Genomic DNA, 22,398 nt, shown 5'->3' with positions numbered 1-22,398 from the left:
AGTACTTAGATAGGTATGTATTTTGGTATTTTTTTATGCTTTCTGAATACCTCCAGGTAGATGTGATCAGGAAATGGGCTTCCCTTTTCACTCTTCTTCCTGAGAAATTTCAAGATACCACTATTGGTTGTTTTGACATTACTTAGGATTTAATTTTTGGCCTATTTCCTCTTTTGTCTACTTGTCCCACTCCACAATTTTTCGTTCAGGCCTTTTTTCTAGTTGTAAACAGTTCAGGGTAGCCTGTGACTGTTTGGTTTTAATTGGAAACTGTCTCTTTAAATTTCAAGGAGATCTGTGTACATGTGTAGTAGAACCTTTTGAGGGTGGGGCTGTGGTGCCCACTAGCTCAGGCACCCCTACAGTCACCAGAATGGAGGTGCACAGACAGCAAGGGACCAATGAACAGCTACCAAAAGAAAAGAATGTCCACACCTAACTCAGCGGTTCTGCCAGGTGTCTGTGGCCACTCTGATCCTTCTCCACGTGGTCTCAATCAAGATGGCGGCTCCTGGAGCAGTTGAGCGTCCCGAACTAGATAGCAATGGGTTTCTTGCTTCTGCCACAAATTCCCCCAGCTGTAAGCCTTCCGAGCTTCTAAATATTCCTTTATATGTGGTTCAGAGTTCTAGGACCATCCCCTGAGCCTGCTTGGTAGAGTATTCTGTGTTGTTGTTGGCGGAGCTCTTTGCTACACGTCCACCAGATGCAATCATTTAAAAATTATCTTTAACAAAGAAAATTCTACTTTTTTTTTTTTTTTGTTTTTTTAACTTGTATGTGATGTTCACTTGCATGATACTACTCAACGACTTATGCATTCATTAGGTCACCTTTCTTTGGAATGGGCACAAATAAGGATCTTTTCCAGTTAGTTGCCCAGGTAGCTGTCTTCTAAATTTCTTCACATACACAAGTGAGTGCCTCCAGAGCTACATCAATTTGTTGGAATATTTCAATTTGTATTCTGTCAATTTTGAGAGCTTTGTTTTTTGCCATAGCCTTCAGTGCAGCTTGGACTTCTTCCTTCAGTGCCATCAATTCTTAATCATATGCTAACTCTTGAAATGATTGACTTTCAACCAATTCTAATAATTATCCCCCAATTTTTTTTTCTTCCTTCCTTTTAACTTCCTTCCCTCTGTATGGATATCTGAAGACTATATTAATTTGATTTGAAGACTATATGCTTCACCTAAAATATGTGAAGCATACTTTCTTTATACCATAATTTATGTAAGTTATAGGAGGAATGCTGTATTAGGGTCTGGCCAGAAAACAAATGGCATACTTTTGAAGATAGTAAGAGAAGAGAGTTTAATGAAAGGACTCATTATGGAGGTATAGGCATCATTAATGAAATCACCCAGAGATAATGAAGCACCAAGGGACTATTGATAGTCGTAGTTGCTGCCGGTCAGCCTGAAGGGATAAGGGTTGTAAGCAGTGTTAGTGGAATCTGGTGACTGCTGGAGCCATGGGAGAGGAGCTTCCTGAGGGGAGTTATGGCCAGAGGAACACAGTCATTTCCAGGTAATAATGCTCCGACTAGTCGCTCTCTCCTCTCACACTCTGGTTGCTCTCTTGCTGGTATATCCCAGTGACAGATCCCAATTGGAAGCCAGAAGGCAAGGAAACTAAGTGGTCCAGTCCACAGAGATCAGCTACTGTGATTCCGATCAGTATAGAGAGGGATGGAAGATGGATCTGGGTAGGTGGGGTGGGGGTGGGGGGTAGGAGTCACTCAGCAAGTAACCAGCACAGCTTCCCTTCTTTAAGTCATCATTACAATTGTGAGTTAAAGGCTTGTGCTAATCATCATTATAATTGGGAGTAAAAGGCTTGAATTACAAAGCAAGTAAATACCATTTTGCGTCAGACTGCAGTCATTTGAACTTCAAGGTCGGTGGTTCAAGCTTACCAGCAGTTCCCTGGAAACCCTGTTGAGGGTCGCTATGGGTCAGAATCCATTAGACGATGCTTGACAACAACAGCAACAAAAAGCTTATAGTCAAATTAGTGATATTCATATGGCAAATTTAGCAATAAAATATTTACATTGTAGATAAGCAGCAATGAAAGTATATCTTGTGGACTGGGGAGTAATGGACAGAAGGGTTTATTTTGATAGAGTTATGAAAAAAAAGTGCCTTTTTGCTTTATCAAGTTAAAATTGACACAGAAGTGAAAAGTTTTGAAGTTGTTCGTATAACAGAAGAGGTAAAGACTGAGTGGCTGAGATGGAAACCTTATGGTCCCTTTTTTATTCTCTTCTCTTTCTTCTAGGCAACGGCACAGAAAACAGCAAGGCAATTCTAGTGTGGGTTCTGTTCTGATTTCTTATCTCATAGAGGAGTCCTGATATGACACTGTAGGATAAGTAATTGGGTGAAAGGTTGGTTTGAACCTCAGGGTTGGTGGTTCAAACTCATGCCACATAATAACAATAAGAGAAGTTACTTTGTCTAGCAGAATCCTAGTTAATATCAAGAGAAGCAGCGCTGCAAGACAAGTGTTACATTATGAAAATGAGTTGATGTCCTTTCTATCTCACTGTTGTTGTTAAGTGCCCTTGAGTCAGTGTTCCAACTCATAGTAACCCTGTATAGGGTTTCTTAGGAGCAGCTGATGAGTTTGAACCACCAGCCTTGCAGTTCAAAGTGACCTTGAAATCTAGTGCATATCCTACAGTGCCATGACAGAACTTCTTCTTCCTCACTTGTTGTTGTTGTTGTTGTTGTTAAGTGCCATCGAGTCGGCTCCGATTCATAGTGACCCTATATAGGGTTTTGAGGAGTGGCTGGTGAACCTGAACTGCTTATCTTGTGGTTCAAACTGACTTTGCAGTCCAGTGCATTAACCCACAGTGCCACACCAGGACTCTACTTCTTCACAAGACCATCCTATAAAAAGTGTCTGAACTCTTAAAGAAAAATGGAGAGCCAGGGGCCTTTCTGTCTCACAGTCATTTAAATGAGATGGGGTAGGGATTTTCAATTTAACCACCTTGGTATTGCAGGCATTGTTTCTAGTGGAAGGCATGTACAGCTTGTGAAAGATTTTGGGCGTCTCACCACAGTAACTGAACTTGTATTTAGTTATTTATCAAAAATAACTAAGAAAAAAATCTATGTATGTCCACTTAATATTTTACCCCTATCAGCAGTTTACTTGGCCTAATCAGATCTCTTTTTTAGTAACACTTTTTGACTGCCAATTTGGACAATGGGTTTTATAATACGAAAATCTATTGAGGATGGAGGTGGTGGTGTGCTGTGGAGTCGATTCCTATTCATAGCGACCCTGTATAGGGTTTCAGAGGCTGTAATTCTTTACGGGAGGAGAAAGCCTCGTCTTTCTCCCACAGAACAGCTGGTAGTTTTGAACTGCTGATCTTGAGGTTAGCAGCCCAATTCGTAACCACTAGACTATCAGAGCTCTTTGGAGATGGAGGATAAGTATCATATTGCCATGTTAAGTAAGTCAGTGGACATTGTTGAAAAATGTTTCCTTGATTGTCTGGTATTTATACTTTCAAAGTAAATGAAACATAGTGATTTCACTTAGATACCCTCCCACTGCCATGGAGTTGGTCCCAACATTTTGATAAGCAGCCCATCGCTTAACCCATGGTACCACCATAGCTCCTTTTCACTTAGACAAATTACTTAAAATCTTTTTTAATACTTTGTTTTCAAATCACTATTGCTGTTTTTTTTCCTTTCCTTAATTGTTTTCAGATTTATGAGAGTGATCCTTTAAAAGTGGTCTACTACTTACCTTTTGGAAATCAATTAGAAACTCCCCAAAAGATATTTGGTTACTTTATTTCCCCTACAATTTTACAATTTATAATGACCTCACGCTGTAAAGTCAGAAACATGCATTTACCTTAAAGGTGGAAGAATTATGTAACAGCTTTTTCTAGTATTCAGGATATTGAATTCCCATTTATATTTTCAGTTTCCAGAATTGAATCTTCAAGGTATCAGGCAACTTTGGGCTTCTTCCAACTGTAATGTATCTCCTGCAGATGTTCTAATTAATGAATACTTGGCAAGTCCTGCATGGTACAAAAGGGAGTTATTGCTTTATTCATCACACTATAAAAATAAGGAACTCTGGTAGCGTAGTGGTTACGAATCGAGCTGCGAACCGCAAGGTCAGCAGTTCAAAACTACCAGCTGTTCCGCGGGAGAAAGATGAGCCTTTCTGCTCCCGTAAATATTTACAGCCTCGGAAACCCTGTACAGGGTCACTATGAGTCGGAACAGACTCCACGGCACACAACAACAACATACAAATATATTCCAAAATAAATTTGTTCTGTTGTCACACAAGTTGCAGTCTACCAGTTAAGACTGAAAACTCTATTTCCGAGTTTCATCTTTCAGGGCATTCCTGATATTTCAATTTGAAATTTCAGTTTTTGTTAGTTCGGGCATGAAATTGATAAAGTAAAATAGAAAACCTTTGTTTGATGAGTAACAATACTTCCAACTTAAATTCAGGAAAAAAAAATAAACTATTTAGGGCTTTTTTATATTTAACTTAACATACAACGTATGATTTGTGTATCAGTTAAATTAAAGAAAAAGTGTGAAAGCGAGTAAAGTTTTGCTAAAGGTAATACAGAAACGGCTGCAATCATACATTGACAGAGAACTTCCAGAGGTTCAAGCTGGATTCAGAAGAGGCTGTGGAATGAGAGATATCATTGCTGATGTCCCATGGATCTTGGCTGAAAGCAGAGAATACCAGAAGGATGTTTACCTATGCTTTATTGACTACGCAGAGGCTTTCGATTGTGTGGATCATGACAAGCTATGGACAACATTGAGAAGTATGAGTATTCCAGAACACTTAATTGTACTTCTAAGAAATCTGTACCTAGACCAAGAAGCAGTTGTTCGAACAGAACATGGGAACACTGAATGTTTTAAAATTGGGAAAGGTGTGAGACAGGGTTGTATTCTTTCGCCATACTTATTCAACCTGTATGCTGAGCAAATAATAGAGAAGCTGGGTTCTATGAAGAAAAACGTGGCATCAGGATTGGAGGAAGACTCATTAACAACCTGCGATATGCAGATGATACAACCTTGCTTGCTGAAAGTGAAGAGGACTTGAAACATTTACTTATGAAGATCAAAGAGCACAGCCTTCGATATGGATTACATCTCAATGTCAAGAAAACAAAAATCCTCACCACTGGACCAATAAACAACATTCTTATCGATGGAGAAAAGACTAAAGTTGTCAAGGACTTCATTCTTCTTGAATCAACTATCAACACTTGCAGAAACAGCAGTCAAGAGATCAGACGACGTATTGCATTGGGCAAATCTGCTGCACAGGAACTTTTTAAAGTATTGAAGAGCAGAAATGTCAGCTTGAGGACTAAGGTGTGCCTGACCCAGGCCATGGTGTTTTCAGTAGCCTCGTATGGATGCGAAAGCTGGACAGTGAATAAGGAAGATCGTAGAAGAATTGATACCTTTAAGTTGTGGCGTTGGAGGAGAATACTGAAAGTGCCATAGACTGCCAAAAGAACCAATAGATCTGTTTGAAGAAGTGCAGCCAGAGTGCTCCTTGGAGGCCAAGATGGCTAAGCTTCATCTCTCATACTTTGGACATATTGTCCGGAGGAAACAGTTGCTGGAGAAGGATGTCATGCTGGGTAAGGTAGAGGGTCAGAGTAAAAGAGGAAGACCCCTAATGAGATGGATTGGCCAGGTGGCATCATTGATGGACTGAAGTGTGGCAGCGGTGGTGAGGTTGGCCCAGGATCGGACATTGTTTCGTTCTGCTGTGCATAGGGTCGCTATGAGTCGGTTCCAACTCTATGGCACCTGACAACAACAATATTAAAAAGAGGCTCAGGATTTTTTCAAGTTTCCCCCAGATTATTCTTACATAGTCAAGTGTCAGAGTCATTTGTTTACACCAACCCAACATATGTCTACCCTGTGTTTGGAGAGGAAGTTCCTAAATTAGTTCATTTAGTTTTGTCATTTAAAATTTTCTTGTTATGTTCTTCATGGTAGATTATATCATTAAAACTTGAGGTCCTAAATTCATTAAATAGTATAATGACAAATGTGTAGTTAAAGGTCATATTTTAAAATGCTTTGAACCCCATTAAACATTTATTTTAAGAAAAAGTTAAAAAAAATGCACTTGGTCATAGATTGTAGATATTTAATATTTATCTGAAATATGACTTCACATCTCAAAGCTTTTCTATATAAAGTATAAGGCTCTGCTTCTCCGTCTCCTAAAATACACCTGATTAAGTAAAGTTGGGTAATCAAGGAATAGCAATTCTGTCTGTAGAAAGAATATAATAAGGAGTCTGTTCCATTACTAAACCAGCGTTTGGTAGTAGCCCATTGAGAACACAGGCAGGTTGAGCTATATTTGCATCTAATAGAATTTGAAATGCAAAATGTTGAATGTAAGTCTCATATGAACAAATGCTCACAGAGGACCAACATTTTCTGAATTATAGAGACATATGGTAGCATAGTGGTTACAAATCGGCTGTGAACCGCAAGGTCAGCAGTTCGAAACTACCAGCTGTTCCGTGGGAAAAAGATGAGGCTTTCTGCTCCCGTAAAGATTTACAGCCTCGGAAACCCTGTGCAGGGTCACTATGAGTCAGAACTGACTCCATCGTACATAACAACAACAACATGCTGTACAACAAGTAGGCTCCCCAAGATGTTTATTCATCAACATAAAGATGGACTCAAGACTGCAAAGGTGGGAAGATTTTATCTTAACTTTCTGGAAATAATCAGAGGAAGAAAAAATGAGCATTAATGTGCGCAAATGAGCACGAATCAGTGAATAAGTTATCTGGTTCCAGCACACACTCTTTAAAACCTATTAAAGCATTCTGGAGGCTCACTATTTGTTGATTCCATTATATTAAAGAGCCAGTCTTTGTCCTTCAGTAGACCTCCATACAGATTCTTTTTATGAACTTGTAATTTTTATTAAAGTTCCAAAGTACAAGTGTTTGGTCTCTCTTAACAGTAACTTTAAAATACTACGGTTTTCATTAATTGTGTTTGATAGTTGCTTTTGACAAAAATGACATAAGTTCCAATAACAAAACTCATTTCTGAGGTGAGTAATGATTGACCTTAAATTAATAGACTTTGTAACTAATGTTAATTCTGTTGGAAGAGAGCTTAAGAGTCCAAAGCAGTGAATCATCAAGGAATTATTTATATTTCCTGTTGAAACTCAGTCTGAGTACTTTCTGAAGTGAACTGACCTTTTTAATCAACTTTTACTTGGTGGCAGTGGTGGTGGTGGTGCGCTGTCGGGTTAGTTCTGATACAGCATTCCTGTATAGGGTTTCTGAGTCTCTAAACCTCTAGGGGAGCAGAAAACCTCATCCTTCTCCCGTGGAGTGACTAGTAGGATAAAACTGCTGACCTTAGAGTTTGCAGTCCAACTTGTAACCCACTATGCTAGCGGAAACTAATGTCAGTGTACATTTCTTCATTTTACAGCAAATAATGTTTGTTACTCAGGAAGTTTGGGGTTGGTAGAGGGGAAAGATGAGAGAATTGAAAAGCACCAAAGCCAAAATCGATTCTGTAGTTAAACATTTACCTGATATGTTTGGCATTGTTTATGTTAAGCCAGCAGAAGCTAAATAATTGTTTCCCTTTACTGCAAGTAAATCTTTGAATATATCAAAGAGAATCAGTAACATTAAATATTAGGGTCTGTGCACATTAAGAATAGCAGTTAGTGTGTGCTTTTAAGTTTTGGTTGATTTTTACTGATGTGTTCAAGAGTTTTAAGATATAGAATTGTTCCTCCAGGTTTATTTTGAGCAAATTTAGTTTTAAATATTTCTTGGGTTCCAATACTGAAATTCTCCATCAGGCATGAGAATTAGATACAGTCCATGCCTTAGAGACTTAGAATGGCACAGTTGAGTAATTCTACACTAGTATAATTATGATGATCTGCCTAACATCTGGAATAATCAGTTTTAAATGTCTCACTACTCTGAACTCTGACCCAGATCCAGATAATGTAGTTACAAATAGATTTTCCTCCTAATAGTCAAGATATTTAACAATTAGGACAGTACACTAAATATTCTTAGGATGTTTACACATTTGCTAGAATCCTCCAGAAAATAACTTTTCATAATAAATTTTAGTTGATAAAAAGCTTCTTAGAAATATTGTATCTTGGATAATAACATTAAAAAGCCATTATTTTATTCCTTGTACTTAGACATTTATCTTGGAAGCATAGAATTCTCAATGGAGTTTTTGAAAGATGTGTTTTATGGTACTTTCTCCTCTCCCAGAAAAGAATTCTACTTACTGCAAAGTAAACATTCTTTTTGTTTCCGCTGACATTTTCTTTTGGTCAGTAGAGGGAGCACAAGTTTTCTTACAAACTCAATCACAAAACTAAAGTGACATCACAGTGATGTAGTTAGTTCATATTGGCTAGTTCATAGTAGTTCATGTTCCTTGAGCCATTAAAAAAAAAAAACACCAAAAAACTTAAACTTTACCAAGCACCATAAAGATAAAATACAATATCATTTACAATTTTGGAGACCATATTTTAAGCTGAAAGCTGTGATAACAAGAAAATGTCGACACCATTCTTTTCTTTTCTTTTCTTTTTTTTTTTTTTAAGTTTTTATTGTAAATTTAGTGACAATTTACATGGGAGCAATTGGTTTTACACTCATCCTGTTGTTTTTAATTTCATTGCAATGATTACAATCCCTTCCATGCATCATCGTTCAACAGTATTTGCTTCTATTTTCTCTGGGGTATTTTTGAATGTACATAAAAACACTCAGGAATATATAATAATTTAAACAACCAAAGGGCACATTCTGCAAGCCAGCCTCCTGGCTGCCAGCATATAGCCTTTCTCTTTCCATGAGTATAGAGTCCTCAATTGCTCTATTTCTACATATCCTCATCTCTGCTTCCATCTCTGGTGTTGCTGCTTTTCTGGATAGGGTCCCACATTGCACTTACGCTCTTCTCCCTTGATAGTCCTAGGTCCTCTGTTCCTGGATGTAAGATTAATTACTCCCCACTTTTTGTTACAGAACTTCTACTTTACTATTGTGACCGTTGCAATTAGTCATGATAACAATTACTGTTTAATCATAAGAATCTTATCCTCATATCTTTTCACCAGACCCCTCTAGACAAGATGAAAACTATTCAGTGGGGATTCTATCTTTCCCTGCACACTCTGAAACTTAACTCCCTCTTGAAAACTTATAAGCCAGTCACTTCATGCCTTTATTGCCCTCTCCATTTTAGATAGCCAATGTCTAAGTTGCCCATCCCTATCAACCCTGTGTACATAGGGGATAAGAATGATCCTTGATGTGGGCACCATTTTTTTAAATAAAAAGATCTCAGTTGTGATGTATATTCTAGTAAGTGAATCTAATTTTCCTGGAGGTTTTTTTTTTTTGTTTGTTTGTTTTTTAATCTTGATTTCGTTATCATTCATCATTCATTCTAAGGGATCTCACATGGTTTATTAAAGTGACATGCCAAGTTTTAGTGTAACAAAAGAGTTAGTGATTTATGAGTGGGCTGTTTATGTTTTGTATACTCCAAGAAGGACTAGAATTTTATTTTATTTTTTAGTGGTTCTAACAGCTGATTGCATTGCTGAAGGACTTAGAGATACATAGGTAGACAGATAGCTGTCAGTGAGTAAACTCTAACTGATGGAGACACTGTGTACAGCATTGTAAAACATTGCCTGGTTTTACATCATCCTAATAGTTGCTATTGTGTTTGAGTCTGTTGTTGCTTCCTTGTGTCATTCCATCTGAGGGTTTCCTTTCTCTGCTTCTAGGATCTAGTGATGGATCCCTCCAGTGTGGCACTGTAGGATAAACATTGGACTTCTAACCACAAGGTTGGATGTACTAACCTACCAGCTGCCCCTTGGAAACCCTATGCAGGGTCATTATGAGTGAGGACCCACTTAACGGCACTTAACAACAAGAACAATGACAAATGCAGCCAGGAAATCAAACAACATTGATTGCATTTGGCAAATCTGCTTCACAAGACTTCTTTAAAGCATTCAAGAGCAAAGATACTGCTTTGAGGACTAAAATGTACCTGATCTAAGCCATGATATTTTCAGTAACCTCGTGCATGTGAAAGTTGGACAATGAATAAGGAAAACTCTAGAAGAATTAATGTATTTGAGTTATGGTTTTGGAGAAAAATATTAGCAGTTCCATGGATCTCCAGAAGAATAAACAAATCTGTCTTGGAAGAAGTATAGCCAGAATGCTTCTTAAAAGCCAGAATGGTGAGATTTTGTCTCCCATACTTCAAACATGCTATCAGAAGGGACCAATCCCTGGAGAAGATTATCATGCTTGGTAAAGTGGAGGGTCAGTGAAAAAGAAGAAGACCTCCAATGAGATGGAGTGACACACTGTCAGCAGCAGTGGGATCAAGCGTAACAATAATTGTGAGGATGGCACAGGACCAGGCCGTGTTTTGTTCTGCTGTGCATAGGGTTGCTGTAAGTTAGAGCTAACTCAACATTACCTAACAGCAACAACAATAGCAAATGCAAAGCGAGTGAGTTGGACAGTGTTTTGTGATCTATAAGGTTTTCATTGAATAATTTTTGAAATTAGGTAGCCAAGCCTTTCTTCCTAGTCTGTCTTTGGAAGCTCTGCTGATACCTGCCAGGCATTGGTGACTCTGTTACTACTTGACATACTGGTGGCATGACTTCCAGCAGCGTAATGACATGCATGCTACCACAGTACAACACACTGGCACATACACAAAAGTCTTACACCAAAGAATTTTTATAAACATGATTGGTATTACCAGTGGAATGTTTACTTTTTTTTTTGAGCATTTGATAGGACATGGAAGGTGATCATTGTCTTTGTCAAAAGTTGTTATTAACTGATGTCTGAATGGTGCTATTGAGAATACTGTGGCAAAGAAACTCAGATGTCAGGGATGCTTATCTGTGATACTGTGGTAGTGGAAAGAGAAAACCTAGTCACTTTAATTCCTCTTTCTAGACTCTTATATTTCTATAACACTTCTACATTATTTTTTAATTTGTATGGAAAAATTCTTTAAGCTAAATAGATAATGAAAATAGGTTCATTTTTATAGAACAGTTATTTGAGATCTAGTACATTATTCAAGGTTATATAGTACAGTAATACAGTCAATGAAAGCTGAATTCAGCTCTTGATGCCTAGTTCAAGGAGTTACCAAATAAGAGTTCATGTTATAGTTATCTAGGAAAATGGTTTAAGTCACCAATCCTTGCTGTGCCATTCTTGTGCAAGGCACTGTAGCACGTTTTGTTTGAGAAAAATCGTATTTGTTCAAGCAGTTGTATTGTGTAATGAGATACTGGTATTATCAAAAGCTATTTAAAATAATGACCATATGAAGCTAAGAGTGCTTGTGAAGACTAATGGATTAGAGAATGACCTAACTAAATAGTTAAGGAAATAGCCTTTATGGGAACAGAACGCTTCATCATTCTCCCACAGAACAACTGGTAGAGCTTAACTGCTGACTTTGCAGTTAGCAGCTGAACATGTAATCCACCATGCCACCAGAAGGCTGTAAAGTTTATATAATTAAAAAAAATTAAATAACCAACTACAAAGATAAACACTGTAAGCTAAGGACTAGATCTCAAGATTGGTTAGAACCACAAGATTGGTGATTCAAACTCACCAGCTACCGTTGGGAACCCTATGTAGGTGCATTCTGAGTTGGAACTGACTCCACGGCACTTAATAACAACAACTGTTAACACAGATTATTTCAAGTTTGGTATGTCTGAATTACCCCATGATAACTTGCTTTTCTACTACTTTTCTCTATTCTAACTTATTCAGAATATTCCTTCAGACAATATGTTATCATTTGCCCTTTACTTGGTGCAGTCATTTCTTTATTGTTAACCCTGCCTCTATTTTTATTAGCTGTCACAAAGTACTGCCACTTAAAAACTTGATGGTTTGACACTTTAAAATGTCATGCCAATGTGTACTTTGTTATAGATAACGATGATGTATAGTGTTTATGTTTAAAACTTTTAAACTATATTTTAAAAGAAACCACAAAATTTAAGAAATTCAGAGACTCTGAAATCATAAACTAGGCCTCTCGAGTTTCTACTTAAAGAAAAACTTGTTCTGTGCTTTCTCTCAAAACATACTCTCAAACCATCTGGTTTCTGTGGGCTAACAGGGTGATCCAGTAAGCCTCCGTTTTTATCCAATCAGTGCTGCTTTAGTTTACCCAACTTTATTTTACATCTTAATTTCTGCAACAACCTCCTGTTTGTTCTCCACAGTGTGTTTCACACTAGTAATTTTTTTATAATACGAACTTTCAGAACTCAACTTGGGCTTTTTCCCAATTGCTACTCCTTCTCTCTTGCTTCTCTTCCTTCCCCGCAGATTTAACTAGTTATTTTTCTTCCCATTTCTCCTTAATAACTCCATGGTACTCTTTCCATATCTCTGTTGTGTTGCTCAGCACATTATTTGCAAACCTTCATTGTTGGTTTCCTCAAGTAGATTATTAGCGTCTTGAAAGGCCTGCCTTGATGCATCTAACCAGTACATTGGTGGAATGGGAAGAAAATTGTCATGGTATGCCTTTGATGCTGAATCACTGGGCAGTTAGTTAGCTGTGGTTTAGAGGTGATGAGTTAAAGAAAGGCAAAGGCATTCATTCACTTATGTAAAACTTATACGAATTACCTAAATACATAGTGTAATAGGTTCTTTTAGAATGAAGGCAACATAAAATCAGGACTCTCCTCATCGAGAATGAAAATAGCATTATCTGTGTTTTGTTTCTCTTTTGGTAGGTGCTGTGATTGTCTCCACGCCCCAGGACATTGCACTCATGGATGCACGCAAGAGTGCTGAGATGTTTCGGAAAGTCCACGTACCTGTAAGCGTTTACAGCCTCACTTTTGCAAAAATGTGAAACTGTTTCAAGTAGAGGGCAAATTGTTTTAAAAATCAAGCTTTAATTTAGTTTTGTGCAAAAATCTATATGAAAATGTAGTCAAAATCCTATTCATCTCTAAGCTTACTTTAAAACACACATATTAGCATGCACACGTATACATGCTGTGTTCACCAAAAGTAATTTTAAAACATACTTCAGGTATTATTTCTCTCCAATAATCTATCACTAAAAAAACAAGAACAAAAGCAAGAGTATTTTAGGAAATGGTCAGAGAGCTAGAGTTGAGAATATCACCCATGGTGAAACAGGTGAAAAAGATAGCTCTTTTCCTTTTGTATCCTACAATTTAATGCATATATAGCCACATTCTTCTGAAGAGTAAGGAGGTTTCTACACACTGTGGTAAAATAAAACCAGCTAAAAATAAATAATATGGATAAAGTGAGAAACAGTATCACTTCAAGAGTGAAGTCAGTAAACAAAATGTATGCTGTTAAGAGACTTAAATCGTTAGAGGTAAGCCAATGAATTTTTTAGCAGCCTAAAGGAAGGAGCCATAGTATACCAAACTACCCATTTCCCCTCAAAAGAGCTGAATGCTCAGGAGAAGCAGAGCTGAGACCAGAGAGGCATTGTCTCCCCTAGGTTCTCAGAAAGAGGAAACTAAGCACTGAACACATCCTCATTACATTCTTTAGAGCAAATAGAGCATTCTTCCTTTGAGTGTTCCTCAGCAAAAACAAATGGAATTCTGCCAGCATACAATTTAGAACAAACATTTTAGTACAAGGCCAATGAGATGCATCCAACTATGTGGCTCTCGAGCGGTCTTGGTTAATTCAGGGACAGATTTTAAAGGTTATAAAGCAAAGCCTTTTGAACTTCAATCCATGGATTAGATTCTGAAGTCCTGTCATCCATCCTCCAAAATTATGTGCTCAATCAAGTGTGCTAGAGAAGATTCATAACTGTCACCAGATTCTTCCGTGAGACCTGACACCAGATAAGATCCAATGATGTGTTAGAATGAATGGCTTTCCAAAAAGTATAAAATAGTAACTATAATAGTAAAGGAGTTGAGATGATCTTCCTTGACAAATACCCCAGTGCAGCTTTTCTCCCTTGCCAGTTAGTGCAGAGCTGTGGGTTTTGACTAGTTATGGAGCTCTGGATTGAATAGACAACCTTTTGTGAAAATGAAGGAGCTTGATAAGGAATATGTCTGTATATTGACCTTCAAGTATTCTGAGGATATTCTCACTAGCGGGATCAAAATTGTGTTCAGAATGCATTTCATTCACAGATTTTATATGTGGATAAATGAAGGATCAAAAATCCCTTGGTGTTTTATGTTGTGAATTGTAAGTTGATAAAATGTTAAAGCAATGATAATCAAGTGCCCCCTTAAATAGAAAACTGAATGAATAAAGCATCTACATCACTGCTAGCTCTTGAACCTTGCACTTAGCAGTCCAGTGCTTATTCTACGATGCCACATCAGGACTTCAAATCCTCTGATATTAAATACAAAATAATGTGGCTATGAACTCCTGGTGTGATGCTGTAGGATAAACACTAAACTGCTAACCACAAAGTTGACGACTTAAACCCACCAGCTGCTCTTTGGCAACGCTATACAGGGTCGCTATAAATCAGAACTGACTTGATGGTACTTAGCAACAACAATCACAAAGTTTGGTTTTATGCATGTTGTTAGGTGCCACTGAGATAGTGACCTTACAGATAATAAAATGAACCCTTGTCTGGTCCTGCACCACCTTCACGATCAATGCTATCTCTGAACCTACTGTAACTGAATGTTTATTTGCTCTTTGCATCAGAACTGACTCTTGATGGCCCTCAACAACAACAGTATGGGTTGTTGTTATTGCTGTTAATTGCCATTAAGTTGATTCTGACTCATTGCAACCCCATGCATAGAGTAGAACTGCTCCATAGGACTTTCAAGGCCGATTGCTAGGCTTGTCTTCTAAGGTGCCACTGAATGAGTTCAAACTACCAACCTTTTGGCTTCTAGTTGGTAACTGTTGAGGCCAACTAGGAACTCTATTTTTTGAGCCTGTTGTTGCAGCCAGGGTGTGCATCTCGTTGAGGGGCTCCTCTTTTTTGCACTCTCTACTTTACCAAGTTTAATGTCTTTCTCCAGTGATAAGTCCTTCCTGATGATGTGTCTAAAGTAAGCAAGACAAAGTCGCTCCAATTTCACTTCCAAGAAATATTCTGGCTATAACTTTTCCAGGACAGATTTTTTTTTCAATCTTCTGGAAGTCCATATTCTTTGCCAGCCAGCACCACAATTCAAATATGTCAGGTCTTCTTTGGTCTTTCTTTTTCGTTGTCCAGCTTTCACATATATAGGAGATAACTGAAAATAGCATGGCTTGGGTCAGGTACACCTTAGGCATCAAAGTGACACTTTTGCTTTGTAACACTTTAAAGAGCTCTTTTGCAGCAGATTGTCTCAGTGCAATGGATTGCTTGTTTTCTTGACTCCTGTGTTCATGAGCTTTAATTATTGTTCCAAGAAGAATGAAATCTTGACCACTTTAGTTTCTTCATCATCTGTGATGATGCTGTTAATTTATCCATTGGTAAAGATTTTTGTTTGTGTGCATAATGTGTATTTTTTGGCAGGGAGAGAGGACCAATGATCATTTCTAAGATTATCAGAAAAATCTATAAGCAAGAAAAATTTAAATGTTATCAATTTTTATAGGTGATTTAAAATAAGAGGAGTGAGAACAGATTCTAGGAATAAAGACTACTACTGTTGAGTGTGTTCCAGCTCACAACAATCTTATAGAACAGAGTCAAACTACTCCACAGGGTTTCTGAGGCTGTACATCTGTATGGAGCATACTGTCTCATCTTTATCCCAAGAGAAAGCAGCTTGTTGGTTTGAACTGCTGACCTTTTGCTTAATAGTCCAACCCTTAATCCACTGCACCTCAAGGGTCCCTTTTAGTAACATATAAGTGGAGAAAAAATAACTGAGATTTAGTAGGCTAAGAACTAGAATGAAAGGCAAGAGAGAATAATAGTTGACAAGGAAGAAGTGGCTACAGAAATTAACGACAGTTGGAGAATCAGCAAGTGTGTGAAGGTAAGAGATTTCTTAACAGGGTGGAGGGTAACTGTTTAAGTTATCCTTGGGCAGAAAGAATAGCCAGTCTCATTCTTCTGAGACTGGAAGAAACAATGAAGGAACACGTTCTTGGTCAGCAGGTGTGGACTTTGAGGAAGTAGATTTAGTGTTATGAGATTTCCTACCCAATGACCTATATTTTTCATGAAGTACTTTCTGAGGGAGCTTCAGAAATTTTGTGGAAAAATGTAATTAAATAGTAACAAGTTTGTTATGGTACCGATCTATGTGTCTGTTAATTTCCTTCATTAGGTCTCAGCAGCTTGCATTGTGCAGTGTGGAAGTAGAATAGATACTCAGTCCAGGTGCCACTGAAAGATAAAAGTTGGGGCTTTTAAGACTAGTGCAAGGATTAGGAAGAGAGTGAAAAAGCTGTTTGTGATCAGTAAGTTTATGTTGGAGCAATTCTGTGACATGACAAGTTACAAGAAGTGTCATGGGAGTGTGGGGCTAACGTAGAATGGAAATGAAAATCATTAGAACACCGTAATCTTTCTACTTGGAATTTAGGGTCCCTGATATATATATAGTCCTGGTGTGGCACTGTGGGTTAATGCGCCAGACTGCAAAGCCGTTTGAACTGCAAGGTTAGCAGTTCAAGCTCACCAGCCGCTCCTAGGAAACCCTGTACAGGGTCACTTTGGATCGGAACTGACTCGACGGCACTTAACAAGAACAACAACAACTATATATATATATTATCCGTATGTTTTAATTATTTATATGCCTATCTTGCCCCTAAATTAAAAAAAAAATTTTTTTTAATGAGGTTGTTGTTGTTGTTGTTGTTGTTAGCTGTGGAGTCGGTTCCGACTCATAGCGACCCTGTCCAGGGTTCCGAGGCTGTAAATCTTTACGGGAGCAGAACGCCTCATCTTTCTCCCACGGAACAGCTGGTAGTTTCGAACTGCTGACCTTGCGGTTTGCAGCCCAATTCATAAATGAGGTAGAATGTCTTAATCATCTCTTTAGCCTACATAGCAAGATAGGGTAGATCACAGTAGTGTTGAAGTGTGAATGAGATTGAACTTGGCCAACTTGAGCTGTGTAAGCACTTGTACAACCATGGTTTAGCAATGTAAAGAGGATCTTTGTTATGAGTGGGATGACCCCTGATAGCCTACTGGCTCTTAAGAGCCTGGGATTCTAAGTAATAGCAAAGCATTTGAAATTTGAAAGTATTCTATAAATGCAAAGGAGAAATGCTATGCTTTCTTTATACCACACTTTATTCCATTTTTTCCTTGGCTTATAGTCTTGCTCTATTGTTTTTTTTCTCTTTAGAAGTGCATTAGTTACCATGGAAACAGTGATGCCATTGGAATTCATTGGTATAGACAGAGTTCAGTAATGTCTACAAGAACATTTTAAAGTTAATTTAGATGATTTCTTAAAACTCAAGAAGCAAGAAGAGTTGAACTATTACATCCTCAGTTCTCTACCTGTAATTATACTGATTCTGTAAAATCTCTGATTATCTTAGTATTTATAGGTAAAATAATTTTTAAATAATAAAATATCTTCAATCTTACACAACTTTAATAATGACTTTTTGTACTGTGTCATCTTTATGCAGTTTAGTTGCTTTCTTTATGCGAGGAAAGTCTGAGTACTATTGAATTTTGAATCCATAGGGGTTGACACTATACGGCCCTTCTTTCTTAGGTAATATCTTTCCTAGCTTTTATACTGTTGCTATATTAAAGTGCATTTCCTTTCTTATTTCTTTGGCACATAAAGTATCTTTTGTTATTGTTGTTGTTAAGGGGTAGTTGGTTCCAGCTCATAGCAACTTTGTATATGGTTTGCAAGAATCAACTGATAGGTTTGAAATTCTGACTTTACAGTTCAAACCAATTTATCCTGCAGTGCCACACCAGAAGTCCAAAAGTATTACTTAGTTCATTTTAATTCAGTAATATTTATTTATTCCACAAATATAAATTGATACTGAGTGCTTTCTATAAGCAAAGAACGGTGTCTTAGTTGTCTAGATATAACAGAAATAATGCAAGTGAATAACTTTAGCAAACAGAAATTTATTTTCTCTCAGTAGGGGAGGTTAGAAATTTGAATTCAGGGTACTGCTCTGTGAGAAGGCACTCTCTCTCCATCAGCTTGGGAGGAAAGCCCTTGCTTCTTTTGAACTTCTGTTCGTCCATGATCTTCATGTGCTTGACATCTCCCTTCCTACCTCCTCACTTCCCTGCTCCCCCACTTCCCCCCCCCCGCACACACACACTTCTTATAGCTTGACATTGAATCCCTTTTATGTCTCAAAGAGATTGACTCAAGGTACACCCAACACTGATTCTTCCTCATTAATATACAACCTATTCCCAAGTGGAATTATAATAGAGGTTAGGATTTAAACATATTTTGGTGGGGAGGACACACTTCAATCCCTAATTCTACCCTTTGACCTCTAAAATTTCATGTCCTTCCCACGTGCAAAACATCCTCACATCACCCCAAGAATCTTAAATCAACTCTAAGTTCTAAATTTCATCTTCTGAATCATCTAAATCAAACATGGGTGAGACTTTGGGCACATTTCATCCTGGGGCAAAATTCTGTTTCATGTGTGAACCTATGAAATATAAATTACAAGGTAGACATTTCCATTATAAATTGGAGAAATTGGAGGCAAAGAAGGGATAACAGGCATCAAGCAAGTAAAAAATCTAATAGGACAATCTATATTAGCTCCCAAGGATCAAAAATAATCCTCTTTTCTCTCACAACACCCAGGCAACAACCTTGTCCTCCAGACTCTAAGTGTTCACCATGCTCTGGATTCTGAGCAGAGGAACCTCAGCCCTGAGTTTGAGCAATGCCTTCCAGGCCCACTGGGATGACAACTCTACATCCTTGGTTTTGGGTGGTCCCATTCTCCTAGTCCATCTGGGTGTCAACCCTACTACTTTGGTCCTTCTTGTTGCTAAGTGACATCAAGTCGGTTCTGACTTATAGCGACCCTATATAGGATTTCCAAGGAGCAACTAGTAGGTTTGAAATACTGACCTTGTGGTTCACAGTCCAGTGCTGGTCCTCCAGTGCAACACAGGCCCCGTTATTCTGCCCCTTGAGCATGGCCCTTTCAGTTTTAAGCAGCAGCCTCATCCTTTTGGCACACCTTAACTGTAGCCCTATACTCTCAACTAAGTTGGCAAAGATCTGACTCTTTGAAACCTACGAGGGTATGTTGTTGTTACTTGCGATCGAGTCAGTTCCAACCCATAGCGACTCTGTATAGGGTTTCCAAGGAATGTCTGGTGAGCTTGAACCTCCAACCTTGCAGTTGAAACTGACTTTGCAGTCTTGCACATTAATCCACAGTGCCACACCAGGACTGCACACTATAGCCTCACCCTTTTAAACCAAGAAGATACTGCTTCCTGCTCCTTCTAACAGTTCTGCTGATCTCTGAGCTGCCTCAGGGATGGATCTTTTCATTTCTTAGAGGACAACAAATTCAGCTTCTTTGGCTTGTTTCCTGCCTGTAGAATTCTAAGAGGCAGACAGCATTCTTTCTCTGCCTAGGGAATTCCAAAAGAGAGGTGGTGTTCTTTCCCTACCTGTAGAATTCCAAGAGGCAGGCAGTGTTCTTTAAAAATTTCCCTGTCTCTTTTGGTCTAAGCTAATGGATTTTCTGCTGTGGTAGTTGGTTAGATCTATCTGTCATAGGCTTAAGCTCTTTAACAAAAATTATGGCCCTATGCTTGGTGAACATTCTATACAGTTGCCCTTAGTTTGTACTACAGACTTTTCCAAATCTAAAAGTTCTGTTTTCATTTTGCAAAGTTTATGCTTAAGTCCATGTCTTCGTGCTCCCATTTTTTTGTAAGTTTCAAGGAGAAACTATATGACTCCTTTAAGATTTTCTTTAGAAAATTCATCAGGTTCATCATTTACAAGTTCTTTCCATCAAACATTTGAACATAGTTCAGACAAGTTCTTTGCCACTGTGTAAAAAGCATCACTCTTCCTCCATTGTCCATTCACATACTCATCATTCTCTTTTATAGCCTTAGCAGAAACACATTTGATATTCACATTTGCAGCAACATTTTGTTGCTGGTGCCATATTTATTCTTTAAGAAAATAGATTTTGCTCTACAGCTCTCCTTACTTCCTTCTCAGTTCTCAGCAGAATTGCCTTGATGTCCATAATTCTACAGTCTTTTCAAGGCAATCTAGGTTTTAACTACTATTGTTGTTGTTAGGTGCCTTATGCACAGCAGAATGAAACACTGCTCGATCCTGGGCCAACCTCACTACTGTTGCCATGCTTGAGTCCATTTTACTACTAGGCACCTTGAAACTCTTCCAGTGTCTAGTCATTACCCAATTCAAAAACTACTTCCACATTTTAGGTATCTGTTAGAGCAGCACCCCACTCTTGATACCAAATTCTTAGTTATCTAATTTCGCTATAACAAAAACACCACAGATGGATGGCTTTAACAAACAGAAATTGCCTTTCTTACAGTTTAGGAACCTCGAAGTCTGATTTCAGAGTGCTGGCTATAGGGGACGTCTTTTTCTCTGTGTTGGTGCTAAGATCCTTGTCTGTTTCCTTGTCTCACTTTTACTCTCACTTTTTACCTGGTAAATGACTGAGAGACTTGCCCTGATACCTCTAACTAGGTAAGTTCTTCCTATTATGTGATCCAATAGCACTCTCTTATCCCTCTGTAACCATTTTTTTTTTCACATTTGTTCATATTTTGACATTTTTAGTATCTTACTGCAAGTTCTGTAACTATGATTATAGGAACCACCTATGTTTCTCTGTGCCTAGAACTTACAGCTGCTCTCTAACTATATGCTGAATGAATGAGTGGAGTAGAGTTATTATAGGCGTATCTGGAGAAAGAACATAATTTAGTCTAAAAAGAACCGAGAAAGCACAGGTTATCTTCAGGACTGTTCAGTTTGTCTGTAGTTGAGGTGATACATTTGAGTATGTCTATATTAGGGCCGGGTTTGCTAGAGCCTTAAATGCTAGGCTAAGAAACTTTGATTTTGTTCTTATCCAGCCAGAAGGGAAAGAGCACAGAGACAGGAAAATGAGAGATTTTTATAGAGGTGATACAATACTTCTACTCGTGTTCTACTACCTAAAACTGCCATGTGACCACACGGCTTGTTCCTAAGGGAGCCTGAGAAATAAGTCTAGATATGTACCATGAGAAATCCTTGGGGAATATAAAAAGTTAATGAGCCTGGCTGCTAACCAACAGGTTAAAACTTCAAATCCACCCAGAGGCACACACCATGAAAGAAAAGTCAGGAGATCAAGCTTCCCCTGAAAAAATCAGCCATTGGAAACCCTGTGGAGCACAGTTGTACTCTGAACACATCATCACTTGAGTTAGAATCAACTTGATGACCACTGGTGCTGGTAGTGGTGTGACATGACAGCAAATATGCAGATTAAAACCTAATACCAGTTGCTGAAATTATTTTTCTACTAGTTAAAACAAATTAAAAAAAAAATATTTCTATAATCTAGAACTTTTTTAGTATTTATTTGTAAAATTTAGTGATCATATTGTCTTCTAAAAAGAATTAGGTGATAAAGCCTACATGTTGTTGTTAAGTGCCATCAAGTCAATTCTGACTCATAGCAATCCTGTGTAAGGGTTCCAAGGAACAGTTGGTGGATTTGAACTGCTGACCTTGTGGTTTGAAGTCCAGGGCTGATCCTATAGCACCATACCAGGAATCCAAAAGCCTCAATAGTGCATGACTGTTTTCAATGGTTTTTCCCCCATTTTTCAGTGTCCATTTTCATTATCAAAGACCCAACAGGATCTCCGTCTGATAAAGATCGAATTTGTGGTTTATTATTTTTCTAACAAAGTAACTGTTTATGGCAGTAGGTTATCAATTTAGGACCTAGGGCTTCCCATCTTCACCTCAAGGCCTTCAAAACTCATGTGCTCTTGATTTCTTTCCTGGAGCTTTGTAGCATCTAGTTTGCCAATGAACCCTGAATATCCTATTTTATTTACTAACTTTAATCTAAGGGAAAAAATTAGAAATATGTAGTCTCCTATGAAAATGGAGACAAGTGACACATTTATTCTCTCCTTTTTATCCTCCAGCATTGTTTTAACTCTTTGATTATCAAGTAGTCTTGATTCTCTGGGAAGGTTATTGCCATTGATGTTAAAAAGGCTTTCTTTTTTTTTTTTTTTTTTTTTT

General features: G+C 38.0%; 1 protein-coding gene across 1 annotated transcript in view; it reads left to right on the top strand.

The window, feature by feature from the left end:
- Positions 1–22,398, top strand: part of NUBPL (nucleotide binding protein-like) — a 340,480-nt gene that overhangs the window by 277,247 nt on the left and 40,835 nt on the right. Inside the window, exon 8 of the mRNA XM_006835362.1 lies at positions 12,913–12,998. Coding sequence (XP_006835425.1) covers positions 12,913–12,998 — 86 coding nt within the window. The remainder of the gene's footprint in view (positions 1–12,912; positions 12,999–22,398) is intronic.

Source organism: Chrysochloris asiatica, unplaced genomic scaffold (assembly GCF_000296735.1).
Source record: "Chrysochloris asiatica unplaced genomic scaffold, ChrAsi1.0 scaffold00017, whole genome shotgun sequence".
Lineage (NCBI taxonomy): Eukaryota > Metazoa > Chordata > Mammalia > Afrosoricida > Chrysochloridae > Chrysochloris > Chrysochloris asiatica.
The sequence above is the reverse complement of the archived record's forward strand: the minus strand, read 5'-3'. Positions and strand labels throughout refer to the sequence as shown.